Source organism: Rhagoletis pomonella, unplaced genomic scaffold, assembly GCF_013731165.1.
Source record: "Rhagoletis pomonella isolate Grant_MI unplaced genomic scaffold, Rhpom_1.0 Rhpom_scaffold_00027, whole genome shotgun sequence".
Lineage (NCBI taxonomy): Eukaryota > Metazoa > Arthropoda > Insecta > Diptera > Tephritidae > Rhagoletis > Rhagoletis pomonella.
In genome coordinates this window covers 76368-94446 of record NW_023458581.1, presented here as the reverse complement: position 1 = coordinate 94446, position 18079 = coordinate 76368, and the positions used below count along the sequence as shown (strand labels likewise).

Here is an 18079-nt window from a genome sequence, read left to right as displayed (position 1 = left end):
AATTTTTACAGTGTACTCCATAGAGTGTGACAGCTACCTAGATTGAAAAAAAAAATCAAAACGGTGTATGATAAATAAAAAAATATCTCACATTCTAATACAAAGCCGAGGTAATTACGCGCGTTTTGCTTACTTACTGATTTTCTCCGACAAACAGTTTATTAACTGCAAAAAAATGAAAAAAGATACTTCTTTGTGAGTTCAAAATTTCGGGATTTTTTTCAACAAAGAATGTAAAAAAAATATTTCACCCCCAAAAAAATATTGAAGTGTAAATATTGTATGGAATGGCCCATAAATAGAGTGACAACACAGTACACCATTTTGCATTTTCTCTTTTCAGTTCGCGAACATTATTTCCTTTTTAACCGACTTCCAAAAAAGGAGGAGGTTATCAGTTCGTCGGAATATTTTTTTTTTTTTTTTATGTATGTTACCGCATAACTTTGGACCACGTCAACCGATTTCGATAATTCTTTTTGCATCGGAAAGGTAGTGTCTCAGAGGTGGTCCCATACTAATCTGGTTGAGATCCGATCAGTGGATCATGAGATATATATATATATATATTTTTTTATATGGGAGTTGAAGTCGGTTTTATTTTTTGCTAAAAATTACTAGTTTTAGTAACAAGATAAACAACTTATCGTTGTAAAAGATTTGCGCTTTTTGAATAGTTTAGTTAAATAAATAATCACGGTGTTGTTGTGCATGTACCTGACACAATATATGTTAGCTATATGCATAGCAGTTAATTTTTATTAATTATATTTTTTGCTTATAATATGAGAATTGGGTCATGTTGAGTGTGATCGGCTATTATGAACAGAAAGTGTGCTCAAGCAATTTTGCATATACAAATAACTGCTGACGAAACAAAATATGTACAATGTGTCACCAAAAGTTTTTTGAGTGTTAATAGTGAGGAATCACATTGCACATGACTACCATAAATCATTATGAGCAATAGTAGAAATTAAGTAGTTCAATTAAGTATATTGAACTTAGAGTTTGTATTGTATTTTTAAGCTATATAAACAAATGAAAGTTGAAATAAAGGACAATCATTTTTGAGTATCGAAACGATAGAGATCTCATCATTTTAACAGAGCGGCACTCCTGCCACTAATACTGAAAGTGCGGCATTCGTGCCATATACATAATTTGGCGAGTCACGCCTAAATGACAATTCTGCGTATCCTTTCATCTGACATCCTTTCCTATTGATACCATGTCCTACCAAACCCCATACAACATGCGTCTATCTTGTACAACAGTGTCCTTGAACCAGATTCAACTGAATCGGTCTGGAACGGTGGAATTTCCGATTAGACTATTTTAGGGGGGTGTTCCAGTATTAGAATATGTCAAGTTCAAAATCATGGCAAGTGCCGATTTCAAAAACGGTAACTTTTTCGATTTTCAGGTAGGTTTTCGATAAGGTTCTTGATGAATAAGTATATATATTTACATATATACAAGTCGATTGTATACATATTTATACATATATGTGCAGGCCCGACTAAAGGGTGGGGCTGTTTCCCGGGCCCGGATTTTTCCTTAAATTTAGTTGGAAGATAAAAATTATAAAATTTTGTTAAATTTGATTATTTAATATTCACATAACTTTTATAATATCCAATAAATGCAAAAGCGCATGCCAAGATACACATGCAAGTGCGGTAAGGTTATTTCCGTGCAAGTCAAAACAACCGCCAATCTGGCCTAATGTGAAACATAGAAAGGTTCCGAAGTCAACATGTTTTGTCTCAATGTTGTTATCGTAATGATTTTCCCATGGTTAATCAAACATTTTGAGCTCGAAATTGTAAAGCGATCTTCATAGAGATTCGAGATTATTTACAACAGGGGAAAATCAGAAATCAATAGAAGACGAGTTTCTTGCATACAGTCCATCTGAGCTGAAAGGAACGCATTTTCTAAAGCAATAAAAACTATTTTACGCGTTCACTTGATCCGTACAACAGTATAGCAAAACAAATTCTGCCTTTAGAAGAGAAGTTTTTCTATAAAAAAACACAATTTTCACGAAAATACTTGGTATTTTTCAAAAGCACTGAATAAGGATGCGATGATGACGTTGGAAATTCGTTTAAATATTTTAAAAAACATTTAGGGTTAGTACCGGCCCGGACGATAGTACAAGTTTTTATTATGAAGTGAAAAAAACTAACTAATAAAAGAACACCTATAAAATAATAAGTGTTTATAGTTAATTTTTTTGAAGCCAGATAAAAGTAGGCCGTTATAAGTGGACCAAAAGTTGGCTATTGTAGTAGACGACTACGGAATTCCCTACAGGCTATACATGTATATACATATCGAGCCCTAACCGCCAAAATACCGTAAGCGAAATTTTTTTTAATTTTTTTTTTTTATGCAGAACTGCAATTGGATGCTCTAGGAATATTTCTGCGTCAAAAAGAAATTTTTAAGAAAATGTCGCTTACGTTATTTTAGCGGTTCGAGCTCGATATTTAAAAATTACTCATATACAGTCTTATTTATACTATGCTTAAAAGCGAAATATCGGCTGAAAATCGGAAAAGTTACCGTTTTTGAAATCGGCACTAGCCACGATTTTGAACTTCACGCATTCTAACTCGGGAACACCCCCCCAAAATATTATAATCGGAAATTCCATCGTTCCCGACCAATTCAGTTGAATCTGGTTCAAGGACACCGTGTTATATATTTTACTAGTGTATTAAAACTGAAAGCTAAAGACCTAGTGCGTTTTTGACCATGCGATTGCTCGTGCAAAAAAACTATACCCCATAAAAGTTTTCTGTTAATAACTTTAAATGCTTAACAATATTAACCTTCCGCCATCGGAATATGATGTACCCCTTCCGACAATTTTAAACGCAATTCTACGATATATTCCAGTGTTTGTACAGTGGTCGAAAAAATTACAGCCGCACCACATATTGACAAGTTTTAACTTATTATTTTTTTAATGTTATTAAATTTCAGTAATTTTTTATAAAAATATAGTTCATTCCTTAACAAAATCCGTCTAAATCCAAGTTTCAAACTTTGTGTAATATTAAAAAAATATATATATTCAACAAAAAATTCGAGCTCTTTAATTAGATTTCTTAGAAGGATTTTGAGTATGCAGTTTTATAGCCCATTGAATTCAACTAGAATATAATGCAAGTTCAAATGGCTTAAAATTACCCTTGATTTTTAATTCTACTGAATTTGTTACGGTTTTCTTCCATATAAAAATAAATTGTGTTTATTTGTGAGACGAAAAATTATAAAAAAACCTACTTTAATTTTTAGCTATTTGAAACTTGCACTTTATTCTACTAGAATTCAATGAGCTACAAAACTGCATACTCAAAATCTTTCCAAGAAATCTAATTAAAAAGCTCAAAATTTTTGCGAAAGTTTGTTAAATTTTTTAATATTGCACAAAGTTTGAAACTTGGATTTACACTAAATAATAAAAAAATAAATAAATTGTTAAAACTTCTGCTGCAGCTATAATTTTTTCGACCACTGTATATCATGAATATTTTGTACATTAATCCTCAGGCGCCGAACGCCGCCGCCGCCGCGCCGATGTTTCCACGACTCGGCGGCGGCGAGTGAAAAATGACAAAAAACGGCGGCGGCGGCGGCGTGGCTCGGCGGCGTATACCTCTAATACATACATACAAGTGAAGTTAAATAAAAGCTTGTAAAAATGTTCGGCGATAGTGCCATCCCCACGCGTTTCGCAGTGGTTTAGCTCTGCGTGTTGAAAGCGCTCCAGGTACGATCTGAAGCAGCCGTGACATGTAAAGGTGTTCTTACACAATATGGATTTGCATGTGTTCATGCCACTTTTTACATATGGAAATTCCAACATATCGTGTAAAGGCAAATTAGATTTGTTTCTGTACAAAGCAGATGCACGAACATACGAAATAGAAATGTTTCTATTTTCATCTGACACCCCGTTAGAATCATCTGAGTTTAGTTTATTTCGTTTTCAAAGATCGTATTTTTAAATAGTTAAATAAAGACTGTGAATTTGACAGACATACGCAATTACATATGTATTGAAAAAGTCACATTTACAGATGCAAATACATATCCTGTAAGAACGCCTTAAGCACTTCAGTTTGGTGGAAGCTCACTTCGCCGGGGGGTCGGGATATCAATTTTCCAACGCTAGGGCTCAGTTGATGTGTCCAGCGTCCGTTGGTGGATTCCTCCCATTTATTTTGCCCCCTGTCTAGCACGTATTTTCCGGCTAATGGTTTCTTTAGCCGGCAGCTTCCAATTACCAGGTGTTGGGTGTAGTCCGGAAGGTACTAAATAGTGCAGCGTCACCGGATACGGTACTATATGTATTATATACGAATCTGTATGCATGTGCACACATATGTACGTATGTATGTTAAAATTAAACCTTGAGCCTTTATAAATTAATACTATGAAAATTTTCTTTATTATATACATACATACATACAAGCAGACCCGGCGAAATTCGTCCCGCCAAAATAAATTTTTTGTATTGAAACATTTTGGTTCAACATTTTCACCAACAGTTCAAGTTCATGATTTACTGTGACGTATTTATCTTCTAATATTACTTTTTGGTGGTTGCCAGAAGGCATGTTTCCATTGCCGTCTTAAATAACCTAGCAAAAGTGTATATGCATACAAAGATACGTAATAGTGCTCCACGCCCCCTTTTTAAATAGCCCCAATTTTCTCTAAGGGTATGGGATTGATTTCATATATCTCCATACCGTGTTCGAGTACTCTACTGTGAACACTTTCGGAGATATGCAGTATGAAAAATTTGGTTTGTATGGGAAGTGCCACGGCCCTCTTTCCAATAGCCGCAATTTTTCCTCATGACTTTCGATTGATTTTATATATCTTGTACATTCCAAGTTCCAGTACTCTACCATGAACACTTCCAGATATATGCAGTGTGAAAATTCCGGTTTGTATGGGAGGCGCCACGACGCTTTTTCTAATAGCCCCAATTTTTCTTCATGACTATGCGATTGATTTTATATATCTTGTACTTACGAAGTTCCAGTACTCTACCATGAACACTTCCAGAGATATGCAGTATGCAAAATTCGGTTTTTTATGGGAGGTGCCAAGCCCCCTTCACTCAGCGGTATGAACATAATATGCAGTATGAAAAATTCGGTTTGTACGGTAGGTGCTACGCCCCTTTTTCCAATAGCTGCAATTTTTCTTCATGGCGATGTGATTGATTTCATATATTTCCATTCCAAGTTCCAGTACCCCACCATGAGCACTTCCAGAGATATGCAGTATGAAAAATTCGGTTTGCATGGGAGGTGCCACGCCCCCTTTTCCAATAACCGCAATTTTTCTCCATGAATATGCGATTGTTTTCATATATCTCCATACCATGTTCGAGTACTCTACAATGAATACTTCCAGTGATATGCAGTATGAAAAATTCGGTTTGTATAGGAGGTGCCACGCCGCCTGCACCTAGCGGTATGAAATATACTTTACATGCGATTCTCACACCTACCACATATACTCAAAAAATTTCATAAAGATCGGTAGAGTCGTTAGGAGGAGTTCGACCACAAACACCGTGATACGAGATTTTTATTTATTAGACATATGATTACGGTGACCATCCTTCCTGTATTATACGGGACAGTCCTCTTTTTTCGTCAATTGTCCTGGTAATTTATTTATTTCAGACGGAACGCCAAATGTTCCGTATTTCTTTTAAGGTCCCGTATTTGTCCGGTATTGGTATTTTGGCGCTTTAGCAGCTCATAAAAATGGCATGCCTATTATTTTTAAATCTTGACGCTTTTGATTCGAATCGAGGAGCACATCTGTAGATGGTTTCTGTAGTTAGAATTTTGCTAGAAAAACTGGGTATTTGTGAGTATGAGTCGAAGTTATACCTTAATGATTATTGTTGAAATTTGTAAATCAAATTTCACTAGTATTTAGCTTTTTAAATGTTTTTCAACGTATTTCACGTTAAATATTCTTAATCCATTCGAAATATGGAACAAAAAGCCCACCGAAGTGCTAGCTTATATTAAAAGCCTTCATATATAGGGTAAAGGGCCACGCACAATAGACCACCCTAGAGGTCGCAGTGCTCAAGGCTCATAATAATAATAATAATAAATATTCTGTGTGGAGTAAAGCATATTGAACAGCTAGCAATAGTATAGGAGCTGATTTTACTTTTGTCAGGAATTTCGTCTTTAAATTGACATTAGGGGTATTCTCCAAATCTTGCAAAGCCATTGCACGTAGCACGGATTGCATGGATTGCATAACTTGCAAACACACAACAACAAAATACATGGGAAACGACATTTCCTATCGCTGCAAAATATGCAACGTCGAAACCCATGTATATATTTTGCAAAATAGCATAGCAAGATATATGCGACCCTGTGCTAGTTGTTTTGTTGTTGGAATTGCTACATATTTCTCTCATTCCTCTCATCTCGCTCACTTCATTTTTTTCTGCTGTCTCTTGTTATTGTATTTGATACATAATTTCGCTGCTTGCTACCCATGCATTCTACCACTTTGCAATGGGGTGCTCTCGTACTCTTCGAAATTTGGGATAGTATTTTTGCATTTCGTGCAATACGTGCGTCGTGCAATACTTCGAGAATACCCCTATTGTTGTTTACATTTTACTTTAAAATTGTATACTTTGTTTACATATATGGATCCCAAACCAATAACAGAACACACACAGCTTGCTGTTTTTTCCGTCCAGTGCGTGTGGTGTGGATGCAGTTTTAACATTTTGCGAAGAGATAAGATATTCTTTGCTACGCAAAAAAAATAATTCTTGCTTGCATCAGGGATGTATCTTCAACATGAGAAACTCCAAATACGAAGGCTACCTTGAGAATCTTGTAAAAGTAAAGAAGTTCTCAAAGATGGAAGGGAATTGGAACCTTTCAATTCAGCTAGTTCCGGATGCTATTGTTCTTGGTTAAATCAGAGTCTGAAAATAATCAGCGACCACTCGTTCTTCAAAAAAAATCGGATATTTTCATCATGTTTCATCTGCTTAAAAGTCCCAAGCACAAAGTACAAAGTTATGGAAAAATATTCTACAAATGCGTGATGTTACAACTGAATATTTATGTGCCGCTTTCACAAAAGATCGAAAAATATATGTATGTCAAATAACGTGGAGCGCATGCAATACAAAGCATTCGATTTAATTGACAATAGTCAAACTACATAACGTAGACCTAAAATTTCTACAGCGAAAGTAGAACTTTGAAATCGATTTTAAGCGGTCGTTATTCATATACCCACATACATACATTCATATATTACTTTTCATATCAATTCAAGTGTATTACATGCGCCTCACGCTTTTCATTTTCAATTTCATAGATTGTTTATAATGACTTTTGCTAAAATTTCAAAATCAAAAGTTATCAAAACAAATTCTATGGGACTGAGAAGTATTATTTTCTACTTTTTAGTCCATTTATAAAAGCGTTGTATATTAAAAAGTTTTTTTTATATTATTTATTTTCTACTTGTTAGTCCTGTCTGAATAAAATTTTGCAATAGATATTAAAATAATTCAACGATATTAATAGAAAGGTGCACACACATGCATTTACATATGTATGTACATACAAACGAGCACCAATTAATTTTATTTAAAGAAATGGCGTGTCGTCTATTTCCGCCGATATGCGTGTATAAACCCTCCTCAAAGTCTAGCCAAAAAGCCAGCAACTCTCACAACAGGTTCCCCAGAGCAATTCGCTCGAGATAGTGGTACCCGGTACACGTAATACGCGGCACACAGCACTACAATCCGCCAAAACAGGCAACCCGGCCCAAAATTTCCACCGTAGAAGGCAGAAACCCCGAGCGGCAGTGCAGGAGCCCAAGAATTACCCTTAAAACGGCCACAGGAGCTTAAAAAGACCAACTGGCCCCAACTGCTCCGAAGGTAAGTAGTTTCGGACTAGTCCCAAACTGGTTCCCAACTGCTTTCCGGACTAGTCCCAAACTGGTTCCCAACTGCTTTCCGGACTGGTCCCCGACTGGTTACCAACTGGTCCCCGACAGGTTACCAACTGGTCCCACGAACTAGTTACCAACTGGTCGCAAAGTGGTTACCAACTGGACCACCTATACCTCAAGTGGTCCACAAGTCACTTCACTTACAAAGCATTCGATTTAGTTGACAATAGTCAAACTAATTTTATTTAAAGAAATGGCGTGTCGTCTATTTCCGGTGTAGCAAACGTAGTACATAGGGCGACATCTAGATGTCATCTACCTCGCCCTATTCACTATGCTTTTTTATAGGAACTTTTCAAAGCTTTGTTTTGGTGTCGGAACACAACATTGAAAGTTTCTGGATCCACAACATTGAAGGTTTCTGGAACACAACATTGCAAGTTGATAAAAGCGTTGTAAAATGGTAAAAAAGAGTTTTACTAAAAATAAAGTAATTGATTCTATGGAATTTTTACACTTTTATGTTCATTTTCCTCGATATCTGGTTTCTGGTTTTCGGTAGAAATGGTGATTTTTCACGATTGCCTAACTTTTTTATTATTTCGAATACCGAAAAAATTAACTGAACTCTCCAGAAAAATTCATATAAAACGACGCTCAAGAAATGGAAAAGAAATTTTCTTCTACAAAAATTTCTTAAATCAGTTTCCAGCTGCTCGTATATTTATTTCTTCATGAAAATTTACAGCAAAAGCAAAGTGCTTTGTATAAAAATTACTTGTTTAATAAAAAGTTCTATAAACACAAGATGCCCTCAATTTTCAAAAGAAATAAAAAATTGTAAAAAAGAGTTTTACTAAAAATAAATTAATTGATTCTATGGAATTTTTACACTTTTATGTTAATTTTCCTCGATTTCTAGTCTCTGGTTTTCGATAGAAATGGTGATTTTTCACGATTGCCAAACTTTTTTATTATTTCGAATACTGAAAAAATTAACTGAACTCTTAAGAAAAATTCATATAAAACGACGCTCAAGAAATGGAAAAGAAATTTTCTTCTACAAAAATTTCTTAAATCAGTTTCCAGCTGCTCGTATATTTATTTCTTCGTGAAAATTTACAGCAAAAGCAAAGTGCTTTTTTCAAGCAACAGGAATAATTATAAATATTTCTTATGATTTTTCTTGAGAGCTAGATTCTAAGGTTTATGTATTTGAGGTTATTAGCTTTAGGGGGGGTTTGAACCCCAAAACACACCCCTTGTGTACGCTAATGACCCGCGATTTATAATAGAAAGGTTCAAACATTTTCGAAATTCAGCGTTGTTCAAGGTTCGTAAATTACTCACTAAGGGCCTAATAGAATTTAAAAGCAACTCGTAAATTATGGTGATTTCGTTTCTACCAAAAAATGTCGCCTTTTGATTGCCACTTTCTCCTTTCGTGTTCGATTCTAAATTAAAGGCAAAGGGTGAGAAAATGTTGTGTTCGTTTCTTAAAATCTCACACTCTTGTAACGCAAAAAAGGCACATTCTCTGCCCTTTGAAGCTTTGTCAGGGGAGATGGTTGCCCTGAATATCAGCTGGTTGTTTAAAACGACAATGTTATGAAATGCGTGAGCTATACAAAGACAAGAAGGCAAAAACATGTCCTTTTACAGGGTTGAGTGTAACATCAAACACATTTTGCACTGGGGATGGGCAACATTTTTTGGAATAAACGAAGTCACCATTAGTTTCACTGTTTATTAAAAACAAGTATTTTGAATAAATTCGTAACTGAAGAACTTTAGTTTATATAAAGTTTATAACAAATCTTTAAAGAAACAAACGTGGTAGTTAGGGCCTTTCTGTATTCAAGTAACGATATTTCCTTTTTTTATGCAAATATCCATTTGTATGTATGCATGTACGTATGGACATTTCGTTCTTGAATTCTTTGACTGGTCTTTGCTACATTTCACCTCCCACCACCTGCTTTGCAATGAAGTCTGTCGACTGTTATTGCTCGTTTAATGGGCCTGCTTAATGTTATATTGAAGCAGACTAAAGCCATTGCTATTGCTAAGGGTGGGCGAAGGCCAATTCCTAACCATTTTTAGCAACAATGTATCGACAATGTCACATTGTGGTGGCGAGGAGTGGTTGCATGACCGGGACTTTTCTTAAGTACATACATACATATGTACAAACTAGAGGTATACGCCGCCGAGCCACGCCGCCGAGCCACGCCGCCGCCGCCGCCGTTTTTTGTCATTCCTCACGCGCCGCCGCCGAGTTACGAAAATACCGGCGCGGCGGCAGCGGCGGCGGCGTTCGGCGCCTAAGGAATTTTGTACAAAATTTTCATGATGTATGTACATTGAATACATCGTTTGAAGGAACTAAATACTATTTGTATAAAAACACAATTTTACGAAATGAAAATTACATTTTTAAATTAGTTTTTTTTGCATAATTTGGGTCATTAGACAAGAATATGATCTTCTTTGTTTTTCCAAAAAGAGCGTAACCCAGAAAAAACATAGGTAACATATTTTTCGACGAAAGCGTTTATTACATTTAAATTAGGGTCGAATACTGGTGATCTAACGATTTTTTTCCGCAGTAGACAATTCTTTTCAATACTACAACAATACTACTTTTTATACACCTACTACACAACAAGAAAGTTATAACACAACAAAAACTTTAACGCCAATCTCTCAGAAAGCAGTTTTAATAGAAGCGGCCTCTTTGCATCTAACTCCTCAATTAGTGGAGATATAATAAGGACAAGTTGATTTTTCTATGTATTTTTATACCTTTCATGAGCATGAAATGGTATTATAACTTTGGTCCGATGTTTGTAAGTACCAGAATAAAAAGAGATAGACCCATTAAAATGTATACTTATATGATCAGAACGTCGAGCTGAGTCGATTTAGCCATGTCCGTCTGTCTGTCTGTTCGTCTGTTTGTATGCAATCTAGTCTCTTAGTTTTCGAGATATGCGGATAAAATTTGGTGGTTGGGCGTATTTTTATAATGTATTAATCATTTGTCGGAACCGAAAGAATCGGAACACTATAACATATAGCTCCCATACAACTGATTGTTCAGATATGAGATTTTTCGTTATAACTTCTCCATTTATGCGGCTAGGAACATGAAATTTTGCATTACTTGCACCCATTATCAACAGAATACTTACAGTGAAAATTACAAAGATCGGGTCACTATAACCTATAGCTCCCATACAACTGATTGTTCAGATATAAAATTTTTCGTTATAATAATAATAATAGATTGGCGCTTACACATATGTTAGTGTTTGGCCGAGCTTCTCCTCCAACTTGTGGCGTGCGCCTTGATATTGTCACACAAAGCGGAGGGACCTACAGTTTTACGCCGACTCCGAACGGCGATTGTATTTTTATGAGAAGCTGTTTTTCATGGCAGAAATACACTCGGAGGTTTGCCATTGCCTGCCGAGGGACGACCGCTGTTAAGAAAAACCTTTTTCTAAATTTTTTGCGATGTTGCTTTGACCAGGGCTTGAACCCAGGTGCTGGTGAGTGAAAGCGCGCACTGCTTACCACTACACCACAGCGGCCGATTTTTCGTTATAACTCCTCCATTTATATAGCTAGGAACATGAAACTCCGCACTGTTTTCAATAATTATCAACAGAAAACTTACAGTGAAAATTAAAAAGATGGGGTAACTATAACCTATAGCTCCCATACAAGTGATTGTTCAGATATGAGATTTTTCGTTATAACTCCTCCATTTATATAGCTAGGACCATGAAATTTTGCGCTATTTCCACTCATTATCAACAGAGAAAATAACAAAGATCGGGTAACTATAACCTGCAGCCCCCATACAACTGATTGTTCAGATATGAGGTCTTTTATCATAACTCCTCCATTTATGCAGCTAGGAACATGAAATTTCGCACCATTTTCACTCATTATTAACAGAATACTTACAGTGAAAATAACAAGGATCGGGTGACTATAACATATATGTATCTTCCATACATCTGATTGTTCAGATATGGGAAAATCGTCAAAATCTATGCTGTATAAGCTTTATCTCCTATACCACTGATTGTTCAGATACCAGTTTTTGCGATATATCTTCTTTATGTAGGAAACTAAACCCAATAAATTGTGTTACCGGTTTACATACCGATCACATAGCAGTGAAAATCACTTAGATTGGTGCTAATATAAGGTATATCTTCAATACCTCTGATTGTTCAGATGCGATTTTTTATATAGGTATGTAACTCCTCTATCGATGTATGCAGATGTATTCAAAAGCAGTAATCTGTCAAAGTAAAATTTGTAGATGTTCATGAAAGGTATGAAGCCTTCGGCATAGCCGAAGACAGCGCTGCTCTTACTTGTTTTTCATTACATTCGGTTCTCGTTAGAAAAATTTGGCGCTTCATATTTTAGTGGAAATGTTAACCATCTATTGTAGAGAGAGAATAAAGAACACGACGGTTTGAGGTTTATGAGTGGACTGACCGTTTAATGTATCAAGAATATGCTTATAAGTATTACAATTATGCGAAGCTGGTAAATAAAGTATAATAAGCTTATGAGTGCATTTTATATGCACATATACAAATACAAATACATATTTAAATACATAAGTATTTTCAACACCCTCACTTATTGTTTACAAAATTATTATTCATATTTAAAATAAAAATTTTTTTTACAATATTTTTGATGTTTTTTTTTAATGTAATTTGAAGTTAATTTTATACTACAGTTTTTTTTTGGGTTTTAGCAAGATTTTGTTTTACAGTGTATTATACTTTTTGAGTTTGATACTGTCTTTTAACTTTACGATAATGTAATCGATATAAAAAGTATAGAAATTCTATTATTTTTAGAATGCAAATAATCCCTAACATAATCAAGATTTCTTGGTTGTGTATTGGAACAGGTTCACTAATATTGATATTGTTCTGTACTTCTCCATTGTTGTTGGATTTCTGCTGCTCCGATGAAAACCAGCCTCCCATGTTGTATAATATTGGATAACTGTGAGTAAAACAATAATTATTATAAATGTTAATTATTGTCTTATTTTATTATGAGCTTAAGCCCATTTGTTCAGCGCAAAATTTTGTTTTTTCTCTGCTGACTGCTTTTGTTAACGAATCAGCTGCCATTTGTTGAGTGCCAAGAAACTCCAATTTGATTGAACCTTCATCGATTTTTTCACGTATATGGTGATATCTGATATCAATGTGTTTCGTCCTTGGTCTGTATGCTTCGCTCGAGCCTAATTTGATAGTACTTTGGTTGTCACAAAAAACTTTAGTAGTTTCAACCAAGTTTTTATCAACTTCTTTGGCTAACATTTTCATCCATATTATTTCTCGTACTGTTGAAGACAATGCGATGTATTCTGCTTCTGTGCTTGATAAAGCAACTATTGGTTGCCGTTTGCTGCACCAACTTATAGCAGCATTGGACATTTTTAATACATAGCCGGAACACGATCTTCTGCCGTCGATTTCTGCTGCCCAATCAGCGTCACTAAATGCTGCCAAGTTGACATCATCAGTTTTTCGATAGCTTAGTTTGAAATCAATTGTGCCTTTTAAATATCGAAATATTCTTTTCACAGCTTGCCAATGCTCATTTGAGTGTTTTAAGTTAAACCGGCTTACATTATTTACTGCAAATGCTATATCCGGTCTAGTTCCTTGTGTTAAATATAAAAGGCTGCCCACAGCTTCTTGGTATGGTATTTTCCCCGTCAGATCATTTTTCTCAGTGATGCATTTTTCAGTCAATTTTTGACTTACTTCACATGGTGTGCCCACTGGCTTACAATCCTGCATACCAAAACGTTCAAGAATTTCATTTATATATGACGATTGATCTAGTGTAATTTCGTCGCAATTTTTGCTCTGCGTGATACGTATTCCAAGACAACTTTGAGCAGATCCCAAATCTTTCATTTTGAATTTTTTGTTAAGGTTATTACTACCTTTGTAGAGTATAAGGAAATCATCGACGTATATTGCAATTATCAGATTCAATTCTTTATCATAGTAAATGCATGGATCAGTTTTACACCTTTGTAACCCGAATTCTTTTAATGCTGAATCGAGCTTTAAGTTCCACTGTCTTCCGGCTTGTTTCAGTCCGTAAACAGCTTTGTTTAGCTTACATACCTTGTTAGTGCCATCATTGTAACCTTCTGGTTGTTCCATGTATATTGTTTCTTTAAGATCACCTTGAAGAAACGCAGTCACTACATCCATTTGATGGATTTTATAGCCGTTTTTTACTGCTAAAGCCACTAAAAACCTTATTGATGTGTATCTAACCACCGGCGAGAATGTTTCATCATAATCGATGCCGTATTTTTGTGCACAGCCTTTTGCAACAAGTCGTGCTTTATATTTTACAGCTTTACCGACCTCATCTTGTTTTACTTTAAAGACCCATTTTGCTTTTATAGGCTTTCTTCCATCTGGTAGTTTCATCAACGACCAGGTGTTATTTGATCTATGTGATTCCATTTCTTCATTCATTGCATCTTCCCATTCTTTCGCTTTTTCACCGTTTATAGCTTCTGATACTGTTAATGGCTGTGAAAGAAATGCAAAAGCATTAAATTGAAAAGATGGTACAGATACCTTAGCTTTAGATCGTGTGACTCTTCTTTCTTCTTCAGATTCATCAATACTTTGTTCAGGAACATAATCTGGATCATTTTGGGTTTGATTCGGTGATTCTATCATGGTGTCATCTTCCGCAACACTTTGTACGTCTTCGTTCGATTCATCAGGTTTTATGCTAACTTCTTCAAATGTGTCTTCATCGCTTCTCTTTATTTCCCTCACTTCGTCGTTATAGATTTTTAAGGTCGACTTTGGTTGAGGTTTTTCGTAGAATATTACATCTCGACTTATAACCAGTTTCTTTGTTATTGGATCAATACAGCGAAAACCTTTGATGTCGTCATCATAGCCCACGAAAAACATTTTCTTGGATTTAGGATCCCATTTTTTACGTTTTTCTTTGTTTATGTGAACCATTGCTTCACAACCAAACAATTTCAGGTTAGATATGTCTATTTTTTTTTTATAGAATATTTCATCAGGAATTTTTCCATGCGACGAACAAATACTTTTGTTGATTAAGTAGGCTGCCATATTTGTTGCTTCTGCCCAATAACATTTTTGAAGATTTGCATCAAACAGGAGACATTTAGCTTTTTCAATTAAGCTTCGGTTCATTCTTTCGGCAATTCCATTCTGCTGAGGAGTATATGCATTACTTAATTGATGCTTGATACCATTCTCTTTACAGTATTTGTCGAATTCAGTTGAACAATATTCACCACCATTGTCCGTCCGTATTGTTTTGATTTTAGATCCAGTTTGGCGTTCAATGTATGTTTTGAAATTTTTAAAGTTATTGAAAACTTCTGATTTTGACTTGAGAAAGTAAACGAATAATTTTCGGGAGAAATCATCTATGAATGTTAATACATATTTGGCGTGTCCTATAGATTGCGTTTCCATAGGTCCACATAGATCAGAATGTATTAGTTCGAGTAGCTTTGTTGTTTTTGAGTTACTTTGTTTAAACGGAATTCTTGTTTGTTTGCCTTTGGGACATATCTGACAATTTTTTATTTCATGATCGTCGTCATTGAAATCAATACCAGAAACAGCGCCGTCACGCATTTTCTTTAAACTTTGAAAATTTATGTGTCCAAGTCGCCTGTGCCATAGCATTGCGTTGTTATTTGTTTGTTTTGATAACAAGCATTTTGCTTGGATTCCCTTCAGTTTGTAAACACCATTTTCCGCTTTGCACTGTACAATTACTTCTTTGTTTTTGTTAAGTATTGTACAGCCTGTTGCATCGAATTTTATTACATTCCCCTGACTCACTATTTTTGCAGCTGACAGAAGGTTTACTGATAAATCGGGCACGTGTAGAATTTCGTTAACTACAATTTCTTGCCCGTTGATATTCAGTGATGTTTTGCCAACGCAACTTACTGTCATAGCTGTTCCATTTGCTGACATTATTTTGTCAACGAGTGAATTTTTTTTGCTAGTGAGCAAATTATCGTTTGGTGTCATATGAGACGATGCACCACTGTCTAGATACCAGTCGTCGTTATTTCTTTTCGTTAATAACGCTGTGAATGCATTTTTTGCTGTGCCATTTTGTGCATTATTTTTCTTGTAGTGACATTCCCCTGCATGTTTCTTTCCACAAGTTGTGCATTTTTTCTTTTGTAAGTATTTTTGCTTATTTTCGTACCTTTTTTTACTAAGAAATGCATCACTTTTTGTGGTTGTGTTGGTATCAGAGTCCAACAGTTTAGCGATTATTGTTTCTGATTTTATTTGTGAGTCTGATGCTTCAATTCCCATTATAAATGGTTTATATGCATCAGTTAAACCAGCCAATACTATCGCCGTCAGCCAATCCTCATTTATCTCAAAACCAATTTCATTTAATTTATTAGAATTATCTTTAATTCTATCAATGTATGATTGCATGTTCTCGCAGTCTTCTAATCTGCAAGAGATCAGGCCTCTTAATAACCCAATTTTTCTTGTTAAGCCTTTGTCCTCATACAGATTTTTTAGTTTCTGCCATATTTCTAGCGCTGTTTCACATCTGGATATGTGAACGTACAGCGATGGCGCTACGCTTAGAGCTAACAGGGCTTTGCAATTAGTTAATTTCTCAGCGTTTGTTTCTGTGACAGGATCGGTTATACACTTATGCAGACCTTTGAATGCTAATATATTTTTTATTGCGAAACACCAGTTGTGGAAATTTTCCTGGCCTTTGAGTTTCTCTACTTCAAAACCCTTTTCCATTTTAACTTATAATTTCACTTATAAATTTTATATATATGTATATGTATATTAATTCAAAGTCTTACTTGAAGCGTTATTTTATTTTTATTATTACAGCAGATTTTGCACTTTTGATTTTTATTTTATTTATTTAATTCCGACACCCGACACTACAGCAGTAACCTTGCTCTGCTACCATGTAGAGAGAGAATAAAGAACACGACGGTTTGAGGTTTATGAGTGGACTGACCGTTTAATGTATCAAGAATATGCTTATAAGTATTACAATTATGCGAAGCTGGTAAATAAAGTATAATAAGCTTATGAGTGCATTTTATATGCACATATACAAATACAAATACATATTTAAATACATAAGTATTTTCAACATCTATAAGCCATTTTTTCCAACAGTGGGTCAAAAAGGCCCATTCTGGTTCGAGTTGATGGGTTAAACTTTTGGAAAAAAAGTAGACCAACCTTGTTTTCAATCTACCTTATGAGCAATAGCGCCGGCGTTTCCAAACGCGCCGGCGTCGCCGCCGCCGCCGAATATTTTAGAAGTTGACCACGCCGCCGCCGCAAAGCCTGTCGGCGTAAACCTCTAGTACAAACAAATGTACAATCATTCGCACTTACCTAGATTATATACATACATATATATGTATATTAGACTGCATCACTCCCCATATAAAAAAATCGGTGCTGTTTTTCCGCTGGAATTATAAAGTCTATTATATTTTAAGACTTCCACCAAAATATCCCGCAAAAATATTAAGATTTACGTGAGCTGGACCGATTTGAAAATACCTTCAAAATTGAGTTTTTTATTAATAAAAACCGTTTTTTAAAATAGTTTTTGAAAAAAATACCTCAGACAGTTTAAGTATAAAAAGTTTGCATAAAATAATTAAAAAAAAAATTTCTACGGAATTATGATATGAGATTTTTGATGCTGTTTTTGAACTTTTTTCAAAGACTGGTTTAAGAAAAATTTGAATGCCTCAGCCAAACCCTTACCAATTTAGACTTATCAGCTATCACTGGTAAGGTATTTTTTCAACCTTATTATTTTTTTGCGAATAGGCTCTTTCAAAGTATGAAAGAGGAAGCTAAGATAAGTGTCATTCCATGTTGAATTAAGATGTGTTGGTATTTGATTAAGAAAATATTGGGACGTGAATGAGGTTTTTTGCAGAGAAATAAAAAGGGTGAATAAATACATT

At 35.1% G+C, this 18079-nt stretch overlaps 1 protein-coding gene across 1 annotated transcript in view; it reads right to left on the bottom strand.

The window, feature by feature from the left end:
• The window catches only part of LOC118749651, a 72436-nt gene extending 55206 nt beyond the window's left edge, over positions 1-17230 (bottom strand). Inside the window, 2 exon segments of the mRNA XM_036484452.1 lie at positions 13683-16879; positions 16940-17230. Coding sequence (XP_036340345.1) covers positions 13683-16874 — 3192 coding nt within the window. The 5' untranslated portion in view covers positions 16875-16879; positions 16940-17230.
• Between the last annotated feature and the right edge of the window lie 849 nt (positions 17231-18079).